This window comes from Gadus chalcogrammus, chromosome 6 (assembly GCF_026213295.1).
Source record: "Gadus chalcogrammus isolate NIFS_2021 chromosome 6, NIFS_Gcha_1.0, whole genome shotgun sequence".
NCBI lineage: Eukaryota > Metazoa > Chordata > Actinopteri > Gadiformes > Gadidae > Gadus > Gadus chalcogrammus.
Window position 1 is genome coordinate 16,654,782 of NC_079417.1, and position 20,835 is coordinate 16,675,616.

Consider the following 20,835-nt stretch of genomic DNA (forward strand, 5'->3'; position numbering starts at 1 on the left):
CGGTCGTGAGTACATGGAAAAGTTCATGAATGAACCCGTACACAACGCTGACCACGTGATGTCGTGATGTATAAAGAAGATGATGACGGTTGTTTAAAATGGAAAGTTGATTTGAATACCGGCGATTTGTGGATGCAAGCAGTGTAATAGGATACGGTGTTGCTGTATAAATGTCATTAAAGGAACATCGCACACTTCGTCCGTGACACACGCCATAAAAATAAATAAAACAACAACTTCATAATAAAGTGTGAATATGTCGGACATAGGGGTACGTATCGTGAACCTACGGACTTCAGTGGGGGTTTCATTCCGCCTGCGCACGGCCCCTTCTCAACGAGCAGGTGTGCGCCTGCAGCCAGTGGGGGCGCCAAAATACCTATTCCCAACACAATGTTATGTAGTACTTCATTGATAACCGCTTCGCAGCGCGATTTATTTTTTACTGCTCGTGGCGCCCCCCATGTGACTTGGCGCCCCCCGCAAATATGCCGCCCCGGGCGGCTGCCTGGTTCGCCCGTGCCTAAAACCGCCACTCCCTACTTGAGACTGCTGCTGACGCAGATTCATCGTTAAAATCCCTCAAAGCCACACTTAGAGGGAAACTGGGATCATGCACAAGAAAGATGAATGAAATAAAAGCGTTTGTAGTGCTGGAGGAAAAGGAGGACGTAGGCAACTTAATTATAACTGTTTAATCCAATAAAACAGATCAGAACAATCAGTCACAGTGCATGGCTAGATCTCGTGTGCAACACTCTAACGCGTCCCCCCAAGCCCCCGTGACTCCTAACCAGTTCCCTCCCACTCGATCAGTAAGAGGGGAACACAAACCCATAATGTAGTCACTACACCAGCCCCCCCAGTGTTCACCTCAATACTCAAAATCCCAGAGGCGAGGAGGGCGTATGGCCCGGCCCCCACGACTGTAGGCAAAGTCAGGAGGTGCGGGAGGAGGCGTGACATCATCCATCACGTCTCCATGTTGGGCGGGGCTGGGGGCCGCGACGACCGGAGGGCCGCAAGCTGTGGGGGCTTGTAGGGGTTGGAGGGGGGAATGGCCACGGCGTGGCAGGGGGGGCAGGACAGGAGGGCGGCCCCTGCGCGGTGGCAGAGCCAAATCCGGGGGCAGTTCAAGGTCCAAGTGAGCCGGTTTGAGGCGATCAACCGACACACACTCAGGCTTACCCCCCATGTCAACCATGAAGCTCTTGGCTCCTGCCTCGATGACACGGAAGGGTCCGTCATAGGGAGGTCGTAGCGGAGCTCTGTGGCCGTCGTGGTGAATGAAAACATAACCCGCAGACTGCAGCTCCGGGGGCACCCGCGAAGCAGGGACGCCATGCTGCGTGGTTGGGACCGGGGCGAAGGTCCTGGCGCCGTCCAGAAGGGAGGCGCGATGAGCGGCGGCGGACCAGGGCTCCGTCGACTTGAGGATGAAGTCACCAGGGACCCGCAGCGGCTGTCCGAACACCAGCTCGGCAGACGACGACCAGAGGTCCTCCTTGGGCGTTGTCCTGAGCCCCAGCATGACCCACGGCAGTTTGTCGAGCCAGTTGCTGTCCGTGAGGCTGGCTCGAAGGGCGGCCTTCATGGAGCGATGAAAGCGCTCAACAAGTCCGTTAGCCTGCGGGTGGTAGGCGGTAGTGCGGTGGAGCTTGACCCCCAGATTCTCCGCCACTGCCGCCCACAGCCCCGAAGTAAACTGCGGGCCACGGTCAGAGGAGAGGTCAGCAGGAGTGCCGTAGCGGGAGACCCACACCGCGATGAACGCCCGGGCCAGGTCGGGGGCCGTCGTTGAGGAGAGCGGGACTGCCTCCGGCCAGCGCTTCGTCCTGTCCACCATGGTGAAGAGGTAAGTGAAGCCATGCGAGGGGGGTAGGGGTCCCACCAGGTCCACGTTGACATGGTCGAACCTCCGCTCTGGCACCGAGAAGTGTTCCAGGGGGGCCTTGACATGGCGATGCACCTTGGCGCGTTGACAGGCAGTGCAAGTGTCGACCCAGGCCCTCACATCTCTCTTGAGTCCGTGCCAGAAGAACTTCTCTGACACCAGCCGCGAGGACGGTTTCCGACCTGGGTGAGACAAGCTGTGTACCGCCTCGAAGACGGGGCGTCTCCAGTTGGCGGGGACTACAGGCCTTGGCTGACCCGTGGAAACATCGCACAGGAGCTTGGCCCCTGCATCACTGAAGAGCACCTCCTCCAGACGCAGCTCCGTGTCCGACGACCTCAGAGCTTGGACGGAGGGGTCGGAGGCCTGATCCACAGCCATGCGGGAGTAGTCCAGGTTCAGCTGGACTGCACCGACCACCGCCCTGGAGAGACAATCCGCGACCACGTTGGACTTCCCAGCCACGTGCTGGATGTCTGTGGTGAACTCGGAGATGTAGGAGAGTTGGCACTGCTGGCAGTCGGACCACGGCTCCGCTGTCTTGGACATGGCGTGTGTGAGCGGCTTGTGGTCCACGTAGGCAGTAAACTCATGACCCAATAAAAAAGGGGAAGTGTCTGACCGCGAGCCACAGCCCGAGGAGCTCCCTGTCGAAGGTGCTGTACTTGCGCTCTTTGGGAGACAGCTGGCGGCTGAAGAATGCGAGTGGCTGCCAGGCATCCCCAACCCACTGCTCATACACTGCGCCCACGGCAAAGTCAGACGCGTCCGTGGTGAGAGCAGTGGGCGCGGAGGGTGAGGGGTGGGCCAACATGGCCGCGCGGGCCAGGGCCGCCATGGTGTCCTGGAAGGCCTTGACACGTTCCGCCATCCAGTCAACCTGTTGCTTCAGAGCCTTGCCCTTCTGGGCCTCGTACAGCGGCTGCATGATGTGAGCTATGTGGTGGAGGAAACGGTAGTAGAAGGTCACCATCCCGATGAACCCCTTGAGCTCGCTGACCGTGCAGGGGCGGGGGAAGGCTGCAACAGCTTCCACCTTCGAGGGGAGGGGGATCACAACCTCCGCGGAGACCTGATGCCCGAGAAAGTTAAGGGTGTCCCGTCCGAACTCACACATTGCCGGATTGACCATCAGCCCATGTTGGCTGAGCCGCGTGAAGAGGGTCTGGAGGTGGGACAGGTGCTCCTCTTCCGTGGTGCTCGGGACGTGGATGTCATCCAAGTAGACGAAGAGGAAGGGCAGGTCCTGGAGCACTGAGTGCATGAGGCGTTGGAAGGTCTGCGCCGCGTTCCTCAGGCCGAAGGGCATCCGCAGAAACTCGAAGAGACCGAAGGGGGTGACGACGGCTGTCTTAGGGACGTCCTCTGGGTGCACCGGGACCTGATGGTACCCTCGTACCAGGTCTACCTTGGAGAAGATGCGTTTGCCAGCCAGGTGCGCTGAAAAGTCCTGGATATGCAGGACCGGGTAGCGGTCAGGCTTGGACGCGTCGTTGAGGCGGCGGTAGTCCCCACATGGGCGCCACCAACCGTCTGGCTTAGGGACGATGTACAGGGGAGACGCCCAGGGGCTGTTCGAGTGTCGAACGATGCCCACCTGCTCCATGTGCGCGAACTCTGCCCTGGCGACGGACAGCTTCTCCGGGTTGAGGCGCCTGGCTCTGGCGTTGAGGGGAGGCCCATTGGTCTCGATGTGGTGCTCCACTCTGTGCTTCACCGTGGGCGCGGAGAAGGTGGGCCTAGTAAGGTCAGGGAATTCTGCCAGCAGCCGATGGTACTGGTCACTTTCAGCGAGCGTGTTGGACAACCCGTTGTAGACCGCCTCCCCCTGCGTACAGGCGAATGAAGCGAAAGTCTGTGAGTTCACCAGGCGCCTGTTCCCCACGTCCACTAACAGGTTATGGGCGCACAGAAAATCTGCGCCAAGGAGGGGAAATGTAACAGCTGTGACGTCAAAATCCCAGGTAAAGCGTTGCCCTCCGAAGCACACGTCCACCGCTCTAGTGCCATAGGGACGGATAGGCGTGCCGTCCGCACCCACCAACTGCGGGCCGTGCTCCCCCTTCGCCACCTCCGATCTCCCTGACGGAATGATGCTCCACTGGGCACCTGTGTCACAGAGGAATCTGCGACCGGAGACGGTGTCTTGGATGAAGAGCAGCCTGTTGGTGACACCAGCGCTCAGGGCTACTACTGAGCGCCAGCGCTCAGGGCTACTACTGAGCGCCGGCCCTGCCGTTTCCCGTCCGTCCAAAGGAGCAGGGCGAGCGGCAACGTTTGGCCTTGGCGCCAAAATTGGCGTGGTAGAAACAATGGCCCGCAGCGTCACCCTGCTGGCCAGAGGGTCCGGCGTCGTCCTTCGCCCTCCTGCGACGGTCCGGTGGCGGGGCAGCCGCGGGAGCAAGCAGGTCGGGGGACCGTTGAGGCATGGCCAAGACGAACCGGTCCGCCTCCCTGGCCAGGGCGCGGGGTCCAACGATGGTGGTGTTAGCCAGCGCCATCCTGGCCTGAGCTGGCAGCGTGCGCATAAACAGCTCCGTGAAGAGGATCATGGGGTCTTCTGCACCGAGCAGGTTTAGCATCCTCTCCATACGAGCAGAGGGCCTCTCATCACCCAAGTCCGACACGTCAAATAAGCGGCGCACCCTCTCTGCGGTGGAAAGCTCAAATGTCTCCAGTAGCAGGGCCTTGAGGCGCTCATATTTGTTTGTCGTCGGGGGGGCGGAGAGAACCCACTCTTAAACTGCCAGAACTCTGGCAGTTTAAGAGTGGGGGTGCGCACGGCCTGCGTCATCCTGACAGGAGACGGTGATGTCTACCGCCGTGAACGTCTTCCTCGGGCGGCCATGTTGAGAATCGCAGTGTTCTTTGTTTTTGTAAACAAATAAATAACAAAAACGAACGTCGGGGTCACCAGTGTAGTGCCGGAGGAAAAGGATGACGTAGGCATCTTAATTATAACTGTTTAATCCAATAAAACAGATCAGAACAATCAGTCACAGTGCATGGCTAGATCTCGCGTGCAACACTCTAACGCGTCCCCCCAAGCCCCCGTGACTCCTAACCAGTTCCCTCCCACTCGATCAGTAAGAGGGGAACACGAACCCATAATGTAGTCACTACACGTTGATCATTGATGATGGAAATGTGGATATTGTGGAGGAAGGTGTGGAAACATTTATTCAAGCTGTTATTGATTTTAAAAATGTTCATCATTCTGTGAAAAAAGCTCCTATCAATGGAGGAGAGAGAAGAGGATCATGTGGACTGGTATGAGCCACGAATAACAAATTTCAAATACTTTGAGAAAGAGGTCAAAGTGTGGAAAGGCGAACAAATGGCTCAATCAAGGATCAATCCCCTTGACAGTATTTCCAATGTGTCTCGACAATCAAAAGGATCAAGGGCTCAATCCTCGGTGTCATCTGCATGTAAAAAAAGCAGCTGCTGAGAATGCGGCTCTGCTGACCCGAGCGGCAGCATTGAAGGAAAAACAGGCTCTAAAACTTCAAGAAGCTGAACTGAAAGCAAGATTGGAACGAATGGAGCTGGACACAGAAATTGCAGCATCGGCTGCTAAAATAAAAGTTCTGCAAATGGATATGGATGAGGAAACCCAACAGGATGCAATGAACGATTATTTTGAAGCCAGCAAATTGAAGACCATTGACTTTATGGATCCTGAAGTCTCACCAGTGGAGTTCATGAGAATGGGTGCAGTACCCAAAACGCCTCTCCAGAACACTGTTGAAACCTTTGGCTTTAGTCAAAATGTACAGAGCCAACGTAGCCCTCAGGCTCCAATAAAGCAATCTAAGCCTTCAAGAATACGCATCACGGATGTATTAAGCCACAGTCATGAAACTCATGATAACCTCAGCACGGTGATAAAAGGTCAAGGAAATCTTGCTGAACTCATTATCACGCAGCAAAAAGTAGCCTTGCTACCGGCTAGGGAGATCACAGCATTTGATGGTGACCCGCTAAATTACCATGTTTTCATGAGGGCATTTGAACACGTCATTGAAGATAAAACTAGTAGCAGTCAAGACACTCTACTTTCTGGAACAGTACACATCAGGCAAGCCAAGGAGCCTTGTGCGCAGCTGTCTCCACATGGACGCGCGTAATGGATATGTCGAAGCCAAGCGGCTACTAGAGGAGCACTTTGGGGATGAAATTAAAATAACCAACGCCTATATGGAGAAGGCTTTAAATTGGACAGCAGTCAGAGCTGATGATGGAAATGGGCTCTATGCCTATGCGCTGTATCTAAGAGGATGTTGTAATGCAATGAGAAGCTTAGAGTATATGGAAGAGCTCGATATGCCATCAAATTTAAGGTTGATAATTTCCAAAGCGAGAAAGATGGCGAACAACAGCCTATGACACTTTTACTGAGAACGAAGGGCAGAGCTAGATTCCATAACCTGGTGGAATTCATGGAAAGGCAAGCAAAAATACTCCTGGATCCACTGTTTGAGGATATACAAGACCACAACCCCCTATCAGGAGGATAGTTACAAGGAACCAAGCAGTTGTTCCCAAGTCACCCAGGAACAGAGGCAGCAGCTTTGCGACCATCGTGGAACCATCTAATGAAGAAGACAGCATCGTACCTTCAAATACACCAAGTTGGACCTTTAAGCAACAGCTTCAATGTATCAATCCTGCTTCTTCATGCAATTTCTGCGAAGCCAAACATGCACTCATTGATTGCCCAAAGTTTAAAGCCCATACACACAAAGAAAAGGTAGACTTTCTGAAAATAAATGGCTATTGTTTTGGATGTCTGCTAAGAGGTCATATGAGCAAGAACTGCAGGAGACGGCTGACATGTGACAAGTGTAAAAGGACTCACCCAACCATGCTGTATATAGAGAACATTGAAAACAAAAACCTGGAACATCAGCCAACGTCCAGCCCAGCTGAAAGAAGAACAACTGTCAACAGTGCCCTTGTATCAGCAGGTGAATCAACTGGGGCCGGTAAGAACCTTGCGCTTGCCATTGTTCCTGTCAAAATCAAGGTTGACAAAGGAAATGGGTTCATCTCAACCTTCGCTTTCCTTGACCCTGGCAGCTCTGCGTCATTCTGCACCGAGAACTTAATGAGGCAGTTGAGTCCAAAGGCTCGCAAAACAACAATTCTCCTAAGAACCATGGGTCAGGAAAGGCCTGTTAGGACTTACGAGATATCAGGATTGGAGATAAGTCACTTGGAGGGTAGCACATATCTTAATCTACCAAAGGTTTACATGCAGGACGAGATTCCTGTCTCCAAAGAAAATATACCCACCAAAAAGGATCTTGAAAGATGGCCTTACCTGAGCCGGATACAGCTGGACGAAATCGATGCGGATATCGAACTGCTGATTGGGATCGATGTTCCTAAGGCAATGGAACCCTGGGAAATAATAAATAGCGAAGGCAATGGCCCATACGCAGTCAAGACACTGTTTGGATGGATGGTAAATGGTCCACTCTCTTGCTCTGCTGTCGAACTTGGACCCAGCGTGGTGTTAGCCAATCGAATATCGGTCTCCAATCTCAAGGACCTTCTCCTTACGCAGTACAACCACGACTTCTGCGAAAAGGAGTATGATGAAAAGGAAGAAACATCGGATGAGGATAAAAGGTGACGATGGCATGTAATTCCTTTGTTCTCAAAAATGGACACTACCAGCTGCCTTCACCACATGGCTCATGGGCCGTGTGGTGAAGGCACTGCCTGGGCCAGGAGGGCTCGTTTGGAGTAGCTTGGTGAAAACCAAGAGTAGCATCCTGCAGCGACCCATTGACAAGCTCTGCCTGCTCCTGGAGGCAGGTGATTGAGTGTGATGGAGTCGTGATTGTGAACAGAAACACACACCTGCACACATACCCCCTGAACCTTGAGTTTCTCATTTCCCATACATGCACGCCAGTGGAGGCGTGCATGTATTACTTCAGGGAGGAACGTCCTCCGTCAGCCTCCGTTGACTCCCATTCATTTTCCCGAAAGTACTGGCGGCCGGTGGATAACATGGGTTTCAATGGGAGAGAGGAGGAAAATCCTCCTCTGAGTGGGTGGGACCTTAAGGGGTCTGATTCGCGCAAAAATCTATCCGTCTGCGCTATGAACCAATAAGCAGGATCCCTGGATGTTGAGCAGTGTTGCCAGATTGGTCTGATTTCCCACCCAACTGGGCTACTTTTAACCATGTTAGGCTGGAAAAATTATCATTGGGCGGGAAATCTGCCCAATCTGGCAACGCTGTCGATAACAAACCCATTGCCATGGTGCTCAGTCTGAGAGACGCAGAGCAAGTGAAATCTGCGATAGCGAGATCCTAAATGCACAATGGAAACATTGGAAACGGAGGACATTGTTAATGTCTTATTACAAAAAGCATTCCATTCAGTTACAGTGCTAAGTTAGCGACCAAAGAAAGAGGTAGACCACTTCCCAAAATCAAGGTCACCAGAAGTAATGGCAACGTCAGTGTTGTGAGTGCTACATGGTTTGCTAGGTACGCATGACTTACTGGTAGCATTACAAGCAATTGTAACTGAAAATAAACATAGCTAAACAACTTCAGTCAGTGAGGGCAAAAATAGGCCCAATGATAGGCCCAGATTTTTTTATTTACTTTTACAAATCAATAGTAGGCCTGATTTGACTAATATGCTTTGCATCCTTTCCTTCTCAAATTACAGTGATGCCACTGGTGGCTTTGTATACATTTTATTCACATAACTCCCTCCCTGCTATTTTGTAGTTCACCAAAACACCCTGAAACAACTTGAGTCTCACATTCTTATGCCACCATACACAGCAAGCAGGCCAATGGCAACCAAGCACGCAGTCCTTCCTCCCTCACTTTAAAAACCACCAGCCGCCACTGATGCACGCACACATTTCATTGACTTTTGAACCCCTCATTGCCCATGAATACATGCATGGATTTCCAAGGATTACTTTTCCCCAAAAGATTACTTTTTTGTTCCATGGATTACTTTTTTCTTCCCAAAGATTGGATTATAACGAACTATGGATTACGAGAAATTATGATCTATGGACTCTGATGGGCTATGAAGTGTATGCTGTGTTTGTCTATTTATGAAATTGTTTACTTTGGCTCCTTATTTAATTGATTAATTGTCTTGCTACCGCGTCAACAATTATGGGGCCGGTATGTTGGAGCCATAACGGAAGTATGGCAATAATGAAATGGAAACAATAATAATTTATAATCTATGGTTAATTTGAGTTTGTATTCTGTCTCGCTCCCCCAGTAGGTCAGTTCTATTATTGCAGTTATTCAGCTAATTAAAGGGAATTAATTCACCTGCGGGACGGTAACACAAACGAGAGTAAGACGGGGAAGCGGGACAGTTTTTTGACCGCAAACAATCGCAAATATTCGCAAATGTTGGCAAATAAGTATAGTTAGCAAGAAGAATCAATTTGTTTGAAGCTTTATCTAATAAAGCATTTTTGATTGAACTTCGGATCGGATTGCCTACTTTGTTCTTTGGATTGTGCGTCGTCTACCCCGCTCCTATAGTGGCCTTTTGATCTTGGCAAAAAGCCACTACACTAGGTTATTTAGAAGCAGAGATATCGACGAAAACCTTTTTCACGGCAGCCATTTTGTAAAATCCAAGATGGCGGCCATATAGGACTTGAGGCAAATGGAAACATTGTTTTTCTGATTGCTTATACTATGAGGTTTTCAAAAATGTATAGTTTTCATACTCTCCACAAAAAGCCAACGGAAGTTCAAATCCAAACATAATGAACCTGACTAAGGGGGGTACTGCCTCGATGTCTAACACATCTGAAGTTCCTATAAGTCATAGTCTACTTTTTTCTTTTGATTGACTCTTGTTTGTCCTGCATGCTTTATGGGTTTTATGGCTTGAACTACTGAAGGTTTTATCTGTTGCTTTTATCTAAGTTAATGTTTTGTTTTTTTACTTCCTGTTATTTGCTTGTTATTTGCTTTTTAGGGAGCCTATTATAACAACTGGCCAAGGCTGCAGATGGAAACTAGCCTTCTGGCTAAATCTGGCAAATTTACATAAATGTTCAATAGTATGCACTGTCCCTGTCAAATAAACAAATAGATTAATAAAATAAATTGCATGATGAAAATTGTGCCTATTGCTGTTCTTGAAGTATGAATCGGCAGCGGGGCTCCAGCGGGAGACAATCTCAGTCAACAATCGCGGGCAACAATCCCTTTCTCCTCCATGTCGCGGTTCAGTCTACTTCAGATTGATGTGGAAGTGGAAGAACCAGAGACGCCTGAGAACCCAACGCAGTCGCATTATATTATATAGATTTCTACGTATAATGTGATATTATTTAGATATAGAGCTCCCGGTCGCCTGCCGGAGCACCCGGAGTGTTCTAGAATATTTACAGAACCTAGCCAAAAGCTTTGTGCGCCTCGCCATTGCGATGCATCCACTATAAACACGAGCGCATGGTACCGTTGCCGCAAGCTGCTCAGGGCCAAACCCTTACCCTCCACTTTGACCCGCCTCTAAAAAACGGCGTGTTTGTGGATAGCTCATTGTGGGACTGGCTCGTAGTGGCTGTATTTCTGCACCAAGGCTGAAGTTCTTCAAGTACTGTATTAGGGGCCCACTAACATCCATAAAGTAGCATGCCATGGGACCTTTAAGGCCTTTAACATCATTAAATGACTGATCTCCATGCATAAACAAGTCTTTGATGATGCCCATGTGTTGTTGTTTTTACGTAGAGTTTGGAAACTAGTTAATGGAGTTAACTTGCTAAAAGGGCTCCGCCTTGCCGTGGGATAAGAAGTCGCTGGACGTAGACAGCAGCCTCCGGCCCACTAGGTCGGCGATGTTGCCGTCCATGAAGGACATTTCCGTCATCATCTTCTCCCTCAGCGACATGTCTCCGTCGTCATCGTCATCGAGGAGGACAAACACCTTGAAGTAGACCGCCTCCGCCGGCCCCGAGCCCCGGAGGCTGTTGTTCTCTCCCAATTCTTCCATGTTGTGGGCATCGATTTAGGTCAGAGAGGAGGTCTCGGCTGGTTACTGGTGTCCAGCCTCCAAGGGGAGTCCCTCGGAGCGTCCTTAGCAGGATGCATTCATTCACTGGTGGCAGCCAGATGTCATCATAATCATCATGGGAAGAGAACCTGGCTTTTGCCATGGAAATATCGTGTTTTCAATAAAGCCAATTTCATTTAAAATGTTTGCATTTCATACCTTGTGAATTCTATTATGTTTAAATTATTGTTTTACTCCAGCATCCTTCTGGAGAAATCAAGATGAAACCTATGAAGATGAAACCTACCTTTTCTTTGTAAAACAACAAAAACATACAACCGATTTAAGGACTGACTAAATCAGTAGGTTCTCTGAGGCTGCGTTCATTATTTTTGCATGGGAAATTATGTAATCACAAGGATAGCAGTTCCAAAACACAACCACCACATTTTTAATTGACTCAAAACAATTCACCATTCAAACAAGTTTTTCTTACATACAATAACAATACTATAAACCTACTGTGGGAGAGTTTGTGAAGCATGGCTGGTTGTACCCCTCCTTCCAGGGATGGTTAGGATGTCAGTTGGTGCCCTAAGTCCCATTTTTAGTATTACACGCAAATATCTTTCAGAAAATGTAAAAACAGAATGTAAATTAGCATTGCTGATGATGACATGGTGCTGTCTGATGAGCAAGCTGGTAGTCATCAGGGATCATCCTCACAGAACCACACTGGCACAGTGTTATGTTGAGATGGGCTGACAAGGAACTTGTATGGAACATCTTCTCTGCCTATTGGCAGCAGGGGATGTCTAGTGTTGGCTAATAGGTCGATTTAGCAGTAGTGAGAGCTGAGGGACACTGTTAGTAGGCACATGAGTGAAGAGGTTTTAAGTTAGGATTTGTGTATGCGAAATCTGAACCCAACAGCAGTATAAAGTTATCTGTGCTGTATTTATATGTACCTAGAAACTGCAGATGCAAAATAGCCTAAGGCTAACTCTGGTGCAATGCATTAAATAGTTACATTCATGTTTTAAGATGCACATGGTCCCTTTCAAATGAAATGAAATGAAATCAAACACAGATGGTTGACGGAAAAAGATTAAACAGTAGAAGGCCACTGAGTCTATGATTAGTCCAAGACTGAGGTTCTGACAATGTTAAGGTTCCATGGGGGAGGGAGACGGTTCCACAGGTGGACATTCCATGAGAGGATCTTCTGTTTCCGGAAGATTTATTTTAAACTTTAGGAATCTACCTGACATTTGCTACATTATTTTACACTTGGAATAAGAAGTGTGTACAATTATATTGTAATTTCTTCATACAGCATAAACTTCAGTGGCTAATTGCGTACGTCCAAGAGGTTCATCCTCTGGGACACTTGTAGCATAACTCCCCGGTGGATGAAAATGCGTGGACCTTTGGGGCCAGCAGATTGAAAATGTATTTTCTCGAGAACCCTTTGTCTGTTCTGGGCTAGCAACATGGTGATGCAACATGGCGTCCCCCACGTAAGAGGACCCACTCATGTAGATATATAGGGCTATTTCTAGGGTAACGATACACAACATTCTTATTTTCCTTATATTTTATTTTTTTAAATGATATAGATATGATCTCTCTCTCTCTCTCTCTCTCTCTCTCTCTCTCTCTCTCTCTCTCTCTCTCTCTCTCTCTCTCTCTCTCTCTCTCTCTTTGTTAACATTTTACTAATGTAAATAAATTGGCTATTAATGTTAAATAATTCAGTAACTACAGTGGGACAATACTGATTAATCATTTTTCATCCAATTATTTATCTATAATTTTTGCTGACCTCTCAACTTAAAATTGTTTTGTTATTTAGCTATTCAGGAACAATAATGTATGGTCAAACTGATAGAAAATGTCCCCCCGTCCCGCCCCCAAATGGCTCCAATGCTACTTTGGAATGTTACTATTATTTTGTTAAATTAGTGAATTTCTTGCATTCCAAATGATTTGCTGCGTGTCTGACCTTGTATACAATCTTCAATAATACTAAATCGTCTGGGCCTAATGATTCTGGACTCATCGCGAGACTCTTGATCGCGCGAGGCCAGCGTCAAGCCAATAAATCCGGAGCTCCGCGCGCTCAGCCTCACATCCCTCTGCTCTAAGATGGCGACTGCTCCAGGTGGGTACAGGATTCATAATAAGTATAATTATTACATGTATCTCAGCAGTTCGGTCAGATAAGAAGAGACTGTGATATGATCTTGTTTTACTTAAATGTTATTTATCAATTGTGTTGTAGTACGTTAATTCAAAATAGTATGTATAATGTATCCTTACTTCAAGGCCTTCGTTAGCTAACAATCCGCCCGTCGCCCAACGGACCAGGCTGGGTCTATGATTATTAAATAAATGAGGATATCTAATTATTTGACTTTTTGTTGTTCGAAGAAATTATGTGCATAGTTTGTGAACGAACATGTTCAACCACGACCCTCATTTAAATCAACCGCAGCCGGGATTTCTTCCGTCTTTGTCCCTCTTATGTGGCTAGCTGCGTGCTAGCTACCTAGCGTGCTTGCTGACTAGCTAGTGCTGCAGCAGCGGCCAAAACGCGCGAAGTTTGTGGATCATCGATTCACGTAAGACATTTATTTTTCTTTTTTGGCAGATTACAGTTCCTACAATCAGACCACGGCCCAGCAGGGGTGAGTTATTCATGATCCCGGTCGACTATGGAACTGAAAGTCGTAATACCAACAGTACTTAATGTGGTCTGATGAATCTACGTTCTCCTCAGGTACGGCTCCTATGCAGCCCAGCCTTCTCAGGGATACGGACAGTCGGCACAGGTATGTCTATATTTGTGTCAATATCGCTTGACATAAAACATCGTCGAGTATTTTTCTGGAATAGGTAATAAGTCTGGAATACACAAGACGTTTTGTATACTTTTTTTGTTGTTTGTAGCAGGGTTATGGCCAGCAGAGCTACAGCTCGTATGCCCAGCCTGCCGCGGCAGACACGGGCTACTCTCAGACCACCCCAGCAGCGGGGGGCTACGCCCAGCAACAGCAGCAGTATGGCTCCTCTTATGGACAGCCAGCATCAGGTTGGTGGCTCAAGCTGATGTTTTGCTTTTAAAAATGTTTTGCTAAGCCAGCAGTAAGTGTTCAGTGTCTACTTTGAAGTCAGGAAATGCTAGTGAGGACACTTTTTTTATCGCAATCTCCTTAAAGACCAGGCAACAGAAATGGATGGTAAACAAAGTCAACAGTATGTGTCTAATGCACTGGGATTTATTTTACTTTGAGCAGCTGGATATCCGGCTGCACAGTCAAGCACTCACGGGTACTCCCAGTCTGCTCAGAGCTATGGGACCAGCAGTTATGAGAGCACTCCCGCTGCTGCGGCTCCGGCTGCGGCCCCGTCCTATGGCTCTCAGCCGGGCTACACCGCTCAGTCAACCTACCCTGGATATGGCCAGCAAGCTGCTCCTACTGCCCCTCAGAGGTAGGAAACACTGACTACCACTGCACTGGGGGGGGGGGGAGAATTGTATATTAAAGGGAATGTATTATGCTGTCTTCTTTCTAATGCAAGTTTTTCGTCCTCCTTTATTCGCTCTTAGTTACAACGCCAGCAGCCAGCCTTCCAGCTACAATCAGAGTGGCTACTCTCAGCCAGCGGCGTATGGCCAGCAGCAGCAGCCCACAGGCTACTCGGCACAGCAGGGAGCTTACAGCCAGCAGCAGAGCAGCTACCAGCAGCAGCCCCAGCAACAGCAGGCCCCTCCGTCAACGTACCCTCCACAGGCCTCTGGCTCCTACACCCAGCCTCCTCCCAGCCAATACAGCCAGCAGGGCGGACCACCAAGTTACAGCCAGTCTAGTCAGTACAGTAAGTCCTACTTATTATGCATGTAGAGCCTAGGTCAGAATGATGGCATACGTTTAAAGGGATAAAATAGGGAGACCTTGATTTCCAGTAAACATGGCAGATAGTGTTGCATTAACAGATTCTGATCCACTCAAAAGGTTTCCATAAAGTGGAATGCTTAGGGGCAGTATTTTTAATGTTCACAGATGGAAAGGCAACCTATTACGTCATTCACATTTGGAATTTGTGGCTGTGCTGAAATAAGTGTATACCTATAGTAGTGGTTTTCTGTTCAGCCCGCGATTTAACCCCTTGTTCCCGCCTCTGCAGGTAGTTATCGGCAGAATGGCCAGGGGGGCAGCACTGGCTACTCCAGCATGGAGTCGACCCGGTACCCAGGGGCCGGAGAGAGCCGGGGCCCCGGCCGGGAGGGCTTTGAACGCGGTGGCATGATGCATCGGGGGCGTGGAGGCCCTGGGCGTGGCATGAGGTAGGTCCTGCTCCTCCTCATCTGGCCTCTCTCCTACAGGGCTGACTCCACTAGATCAGGGCTGAGGCTGTCGTATCCACTGAAGCCATGTAGGATGGATTGGGACGGTTTGAGGAAATTCTCTTAATTCAAGACCAAATTTACAAGTTGGTAAAATTGACTACAGCAGCCAGTTGCTCAGCCCTGCATCTAAAATGGCAATGGTAAGAAGTTTGGTTACTAACTTTGACATGCATAATTTGTGCATCACATTGTACATTCAACACGTGGGAAGATGAAGTTTGTCATCAGAAATGCAATGGGGTAGCGTAAACTTTTACAAATGATCCTTGCAAACACAAGTTGGCCTTCAACGGTAATTTCATGTCACACTCCATAACACAAACGTACCGAATAATCATTTAAAATGTGCAGTTGGCTATAGTTGAGCATCCAGGGTAACATTTCAGAATACAAATCTCTCGGCATTATATGATCCAATGACGGGAGTGAAGGTGTTTAGGGAGTAAGGTTCCCCCCCCCCTTCGTATCACCTGCCGTGACACGGTGGCCTTGACTTGGAAGAAATTATCAAATGTTAGTACTTTGCTCATTTGAGTTTTTGGTCTTTAAGGTTGAGATATTGGATTGGTTTAAAAGTTGACAACCTCTGCAATAGGTGGCCAACCGCATTAAAACCTAGTGCGTCCTCTCACTCCCGTGGCACTTCAGACAACTTATTACGAATATTGGTTACCTGTAGCCAGCTGGTGAAAATCGGGTTACATTTGGAGTTGCATGTAACACTTTCTACTGGTTTATTGGAGTTACTCCCTCGCTACCCAGGCTTTTGAAAAAAGTTTATATAAACGGACAACCTGATTTTACTAGGGCTAACAAAAGGTTTGCAGAGCTATATAATCAGAATAAATATTAAGAAAAAGCTTAAGCGTAGGTACATGAAAAAATGTATCTAAAGTTTCACAATAGTGCTTTTGTTGACGGTATACCAAAGAAGTTCAGGGATCTGACCTAAAATTAGTAATGTTGATGTTATTGGTGAAAACATGCTCAACATAAGGGTTTGTGATTTGGTTCCACTAATCCGGAGGATCAGAAGATGACACGGGTCATATTTCTGAGGGAAGCTTAACCTTATTTGCACCCCAAAGCAACACGCGAAACCTTTTTTTTGGAGTTAATTTCAAATCTTAACATGGTCTCAAATGGTTTTCAGCAAACTGCTTCCATTCAGGTCTTGTTCATAGAAGAAAATGCAAACTTGTGTGGTCTATTAGCTCTATTACGTGCGGTCCCCCCTTCAACGGACTTGTGTCCTTTATGGTTTGGGATTTTCTGGTTTCCAATGGTGTATAACCATTACTATTCTCTAGTTTGTGGTGGACAGTCCGACATGCACATACAACATTATTTTATTTAAACACCACGACATTCAGATGCTAGTTTATTCAACTGACTGCATGAATTATGCTAAATGTATTGATATTTGGGATATTTGGACTATTGAACATGAGGGAGGGTGGGTCACACATTACAATGCCAAGATGTTTTCTGTGGTTTGGAATACAAATGTTTGATCATTCATTTGAGCACTATTTTAACATGCTTTGTTACGTTTATACCGTACAGGTAACGGTGAGAGCCATTTAAAAGCATCTTTACTGTAAAAAGGTTTCTCGGCAGCTTAAGCAGCAGGAGGGGAGCTAAATCAGCCTTTATTCCAGCCACTGAGGAAGATGTTTTTTTATTTTTCTTCTGTTTTTGTCGGAGCAAAGCGGGCCAATAAATTGAACAACTGTTAAACACCCAAACCCTGTAAAATGCTATATCTATTTTTGTTTTTCCTGAGTATTGTGATGACAGCATTGTGACATTTCTGATGCATTGAGTTTATCTTTTACATAAATTAATATATTGGGTAATACAGGCTTTCCAGTCAGTGGTTTAATGTCTGGATTCAATGCATCTGAAATATTTGTTTCTGATGTTCCAATATATTTTATTTTAGTTGCCCTTTTCATAATTAAACTTTGTTAAGCATTCTTTGAACTTGATGTACCCACAGAGAAACTGTTATAGTTTAGCAAGATGGAAGCACGTTTGGACATGTCGACATTCCCCAAATGAAAAGCGTGTGTAAATGATAACATTTTGGAGAGTTGGGATAGTTAAAACTGTGATCATTACTTCCTATGAGACGCCACTGGCATCAAGGTTTTGAAGTGGCTGTAAAAGGGATACCGCCTTCATATCTACATTTATCCCCCTCATAGCGGCGCTGGAGACAGAGGTGGCTTCAGTAAGCCTGGTGGTAAGTTAACGAGTATTACACTGGTTAGTCCATTCCAAACCGTACTTTTTTTTTTTATTGAGCAAACATTCTCTTGCTCTTTGAGTATTTTCATACTGTGGTATTCAAACATTTAACTTTCTTTTGACAACACATCATGAAATAGTTGGGTTCCTTTGGATGCCTTTTTATCTTTGGGGTAAACATTTCTCAAGTGTCAATGGTTTTCAGAATTTCAATTGACATGGTAATTAGAGAATTCCACTGGTAACAAGTGTTCGTTTTTTGTATTGTGTTTATTGAGGATTGAATTACTTGGGATTCTTTCGTTCATTTGAGAACATTTGGTTTTATAGCAATATCAAGTTGCACATGACTATTTACAAAAGGGTCTGGTATTTTTCATAATTATTGCGGTTGAGAGGAAATGTGGTTTACCATAAGGTACCTTAATTTTATCTTTCCAAAATGGCCAACGGTGTTTTAAGGAGTTGAGTTACAATGCTCTGAAGGAGTGATCCTGCAGTACCAAGGGCTATACACTAACTGTCTTTACCTCTGCTCTCTCCCTGACCGGATTGACCTCAGGACCCACCGAAGGAGAGCGTGAAATGGGTGAGTTGCGTGACAAGATTGTCTATGAACAAAAGGACTGCAACGTCTGTTTGCAAAGGGTGAACAGTTATGCACTCAATTGATAAAATCAACGAAGCATTTCATAAACTTTCAGACATTTTTCTCTGATATTGGGAAGTTCTAAACCATGGCCCTAATCTAATAAATTGTGCCATGGTGGCTCCTGCTGAGATCTGGTGTTTGTATTTGGGCTGTAACAGCGGTTCCCTCTGCAGGCCGGCCCGAGGAGCAGGATGACTCTGAGAACAGCACCATCTACATCACAGGACTCACAGAGACGGTCACCATTGAGGAGATGGCCGAGTTCTTCAAGCACCCTGGACCAATCAGGGTGAGGAAATGAATTGTCTGGACATTATCCGCTATCAGTCCTATTTCAACCTGTTCGATTTTCGACATTCACGAATTAGGTTGTGCACTTCATAGTAACATCCCGTAAAATAATTGTTGTAATTGAATGTTGCCAAACTTGTTAATACAGGTATATTCCGCTTTAGATATTGTGTATATGGTTATGATTCTATTTTTTGGCACACAAAATGGCCTGTGACCTTGGAACCTGGGCAATTCTGATGCAAAATAATATTTTCCCCTCAGATGAACCGTCGTTTGGGACAGCCAGCCATCAACATATACACCGACAAGGACAGCGGCAAACCCAAGGGAGACGCTACCTTATCATACGAGGAGCCCTTCTGCGCCAAGGCAGCGGTGGAGCACTTTGATGGTATGATCCTCATCTTATGCTATCTAAGTGTGTGTGTGTGTGTGTGTGTGTGTGTGTGTGTGTGTGTGTGTGTGTGTGTGTGTGTGTGTGTGTGTGTGTGTATAATGTTTTTTCTTCTATTATAGGCAAGGACTTCCAGAGCCGCCGGCTGAAGGTCTCGATGGCTCGCCGTAAGCCCATGATTGGCGGGATGAGAGGGGGCATGCCAATGAGGGACGGCATGATGGGCCGTGGAGGTATACTAGTGGAGGGGATGGAGGCTTGCGGAGTGATGTAACTTTGAAACGGTTTTGTGTCATGGGTCAGATGTCTAACTGGTGCTTTGTGTCAGGTATGATGGGCCGTGGGGGCGAGCGCGGAGGCTTCGGGCCCCGGGGAGCCCCCCGTGGAATGGGCGGTCGGGGTGCCCCGTCGGGGGGTAACATGCAGCAGAGGGCCGGAGACTGGGAGTGCCCCAACCCGTACGTACCGTCGTCAGTGCGTCTACCTGCCCGTTGTGGTCTCCCTGAGGCGTGATGCTGACTGTTCCGCTCTGATTTTTAGTGGCTGTGGCAACCAGAACTTCGCCTGGAGGATGGAGTGCAACCAGTGCAAGGCTCCCAAACCAGAAGGCCTGGGAGGTGGACCTCCCTTCCCCCCTGCAGGTAGGACCAGATGGGTGTTGGGTGATTCCATGGTCTCTGGCTCGGCCCTGAACCGTGTAGTTTGTCAGTAGAGCCATGTGGTGCAGACTGACAGATCTTGTGTTGCAGGCGGGGACCGGGGGAGAGGTGGGATGGGCATGCGAGGCGGCAGAGGGATGGACCGTGGCGGGCCCGGCGGCGCCGGGGGACCAGGAGGCCCAGGCGGCCCTGGGTTCAGGGGGGGCTGGGTGGGTGACCGTGGGGGATTCAGAGGACGAGGAGGCATGGACAGAGGCGGCTTCAGAGGCGCCCCGAGGGGTGGACCCCCCATGGGCGGCAGAGGCGGCCGAGGGATGGGCCCGCCTGGCAAGATGGACATGAGGTAAAGGAGCAGGAGGAGCTGGAGGCGTAACAGTGCGTGTTGAGCTCAAACCAGAAGCCCGTAGCCAGGACACTTGCTACGTTTGTAATGGTACCCTGTCTCGGTGCAGGTTGTACTTTATACCAACACAAGATGATGTGCATGATTTATCACATATACTACTAAGAGCTGCTGGAGTGTGATGGTGACCTGTGGGCGTGGTTTCTTCCAGGGACCATCGCCAGGAGCGCAGGGACAGGCCCTACTGAGACGCCACTCAGCTGCTTTCGGTTCGACGTGGGAATCCATTTTTGAAGAGGAATATTTTAATTTATGATTCCATGTATCGATGGTTGTATAACTGCTGTAGAATACCTTGGTGCAGTCCGTGTAACTCAACGTTATTCTAGTGTAGTTGGAGTGTTTTAGTTATCATTTTCCATTGTTTATCTTCCATCTTGTATTTTTGCATGTTTGTTTTTTGCTTTTTTATTCTAGATCTCACATGTATTGTAAAATGCTTTTTTCTTAATCGTTACCATGATTGACCCCTCATTCCCAAAGTAAACTAGCAATTGTGTGATAACAACTTGGAAATAAATTGTTACTGTTTTCACAGTAAACTTGTATTTGTTTTTCAGAACTTGCTAGTGGGCATCTAAATTTATAATGCCAATTTCTGAGCTTTGTAACTAAATGCATGATATTTGCTTTATACTGAACCTTTAAATAAATACCACTTGGAAATGATCTGTTAGTTCACATTTAAATACTGGTTATGTCGTTTTTTGCTATTTTTGATTTTCCTAAACTGGTCTAGTGGGCACTGTTCCCTGTCCATCACGGTGCCGCACGGGGGCGTTGTTCACCATCCCGTTGGGTTCATTGAACTACATGCAGGGGATCAAGCTACAGGAGTGGCCGTCCTGGTGGGCC

At 47.8% G+C, this 20,835-nt stretch overlaps 1 protein-coding gene across 3 annotated transcripts; it reads left to right on the forward strand.

Annotated features, from left to right (window-relative positions):
* Positions 1 to 13,005: 13,005 nt before the first annotated feature.
* On the forward strand, positions 13,006 to 20,666 carry LOC130384829 (RNA-binding protein EWS-like). 3 transcript variants are annotated; one of them, XM_056593195.1, is made up of 16 exons: positions 13,006 to 13,075; positions 13,565 to 13,601; positions 13,694 to 13,745; positions 13,864 to 14,005; positions 14,211 to 14,406; positions 14,525 to 14,793; positions 15,103 to 15,262; positions 17,536 to 17,573; positions 18,141 to 18,167; positions 18,404 to 18,519; positions 18,786 to 18,915; positions 19,041 to 19,151; positions 19,247 to 19,376; positions 19,459 to 19,559; positions 19,668 to 19,920; positions 20,132 to 20,665. In XM_056593195.1, the coding sequence occupies exons 1-16, from the start codon at positions 13,060 to 13,062 to the stop codon at positions 20,166 to 20,168; spliced, it is 1,815 nt and encodes a 604-aa protein (XP_056449170.1). In that variant the 5' UTR covers positions 13,006 to 13,059; the 3' UTR covers positions 20,169 to 20,665. The 3 variants fall into 3 exon arrangements, with proteins under 3 accessions (XP_056449170.1, XP_056449168.1, XP_056449169.1); XM_056593193.1 differs by having other exon boundaries at positions 13,008 to 13,075; positions 18,389 to 18,519; positions 20,132 to 20,666; XM_056593194.1 differs by having other exon boundaries at positions 13,008 to 13,075; positions 14,525 to 14,784; positions 18,389 to 18,519; positions 20,132 to 20,666.
* Positions 20,667 to 20,835: the final 169 nt, after the last annotated feature.

Excerpts from the sequence above, each read along its gene's own strand:
- LOC130384829 (XM_056593193.1), top strand. Across the intron at positions 13,746-13,863 it reads GATACGGACAGTCGGCACAG|CAGGGTTATGGCCAGCAGAG; the intron begins GTATGTCTATAT and ends TGTTGTTTGTAG. Across the intron at positions 19,560-19,667 it reads ACCTCCCTTCCCCCCTGCAG|GCGGGGACCGGGGGAGAGGT; the intron begins GTAGGACCAGAT and ends CTTGTGTTGCAG.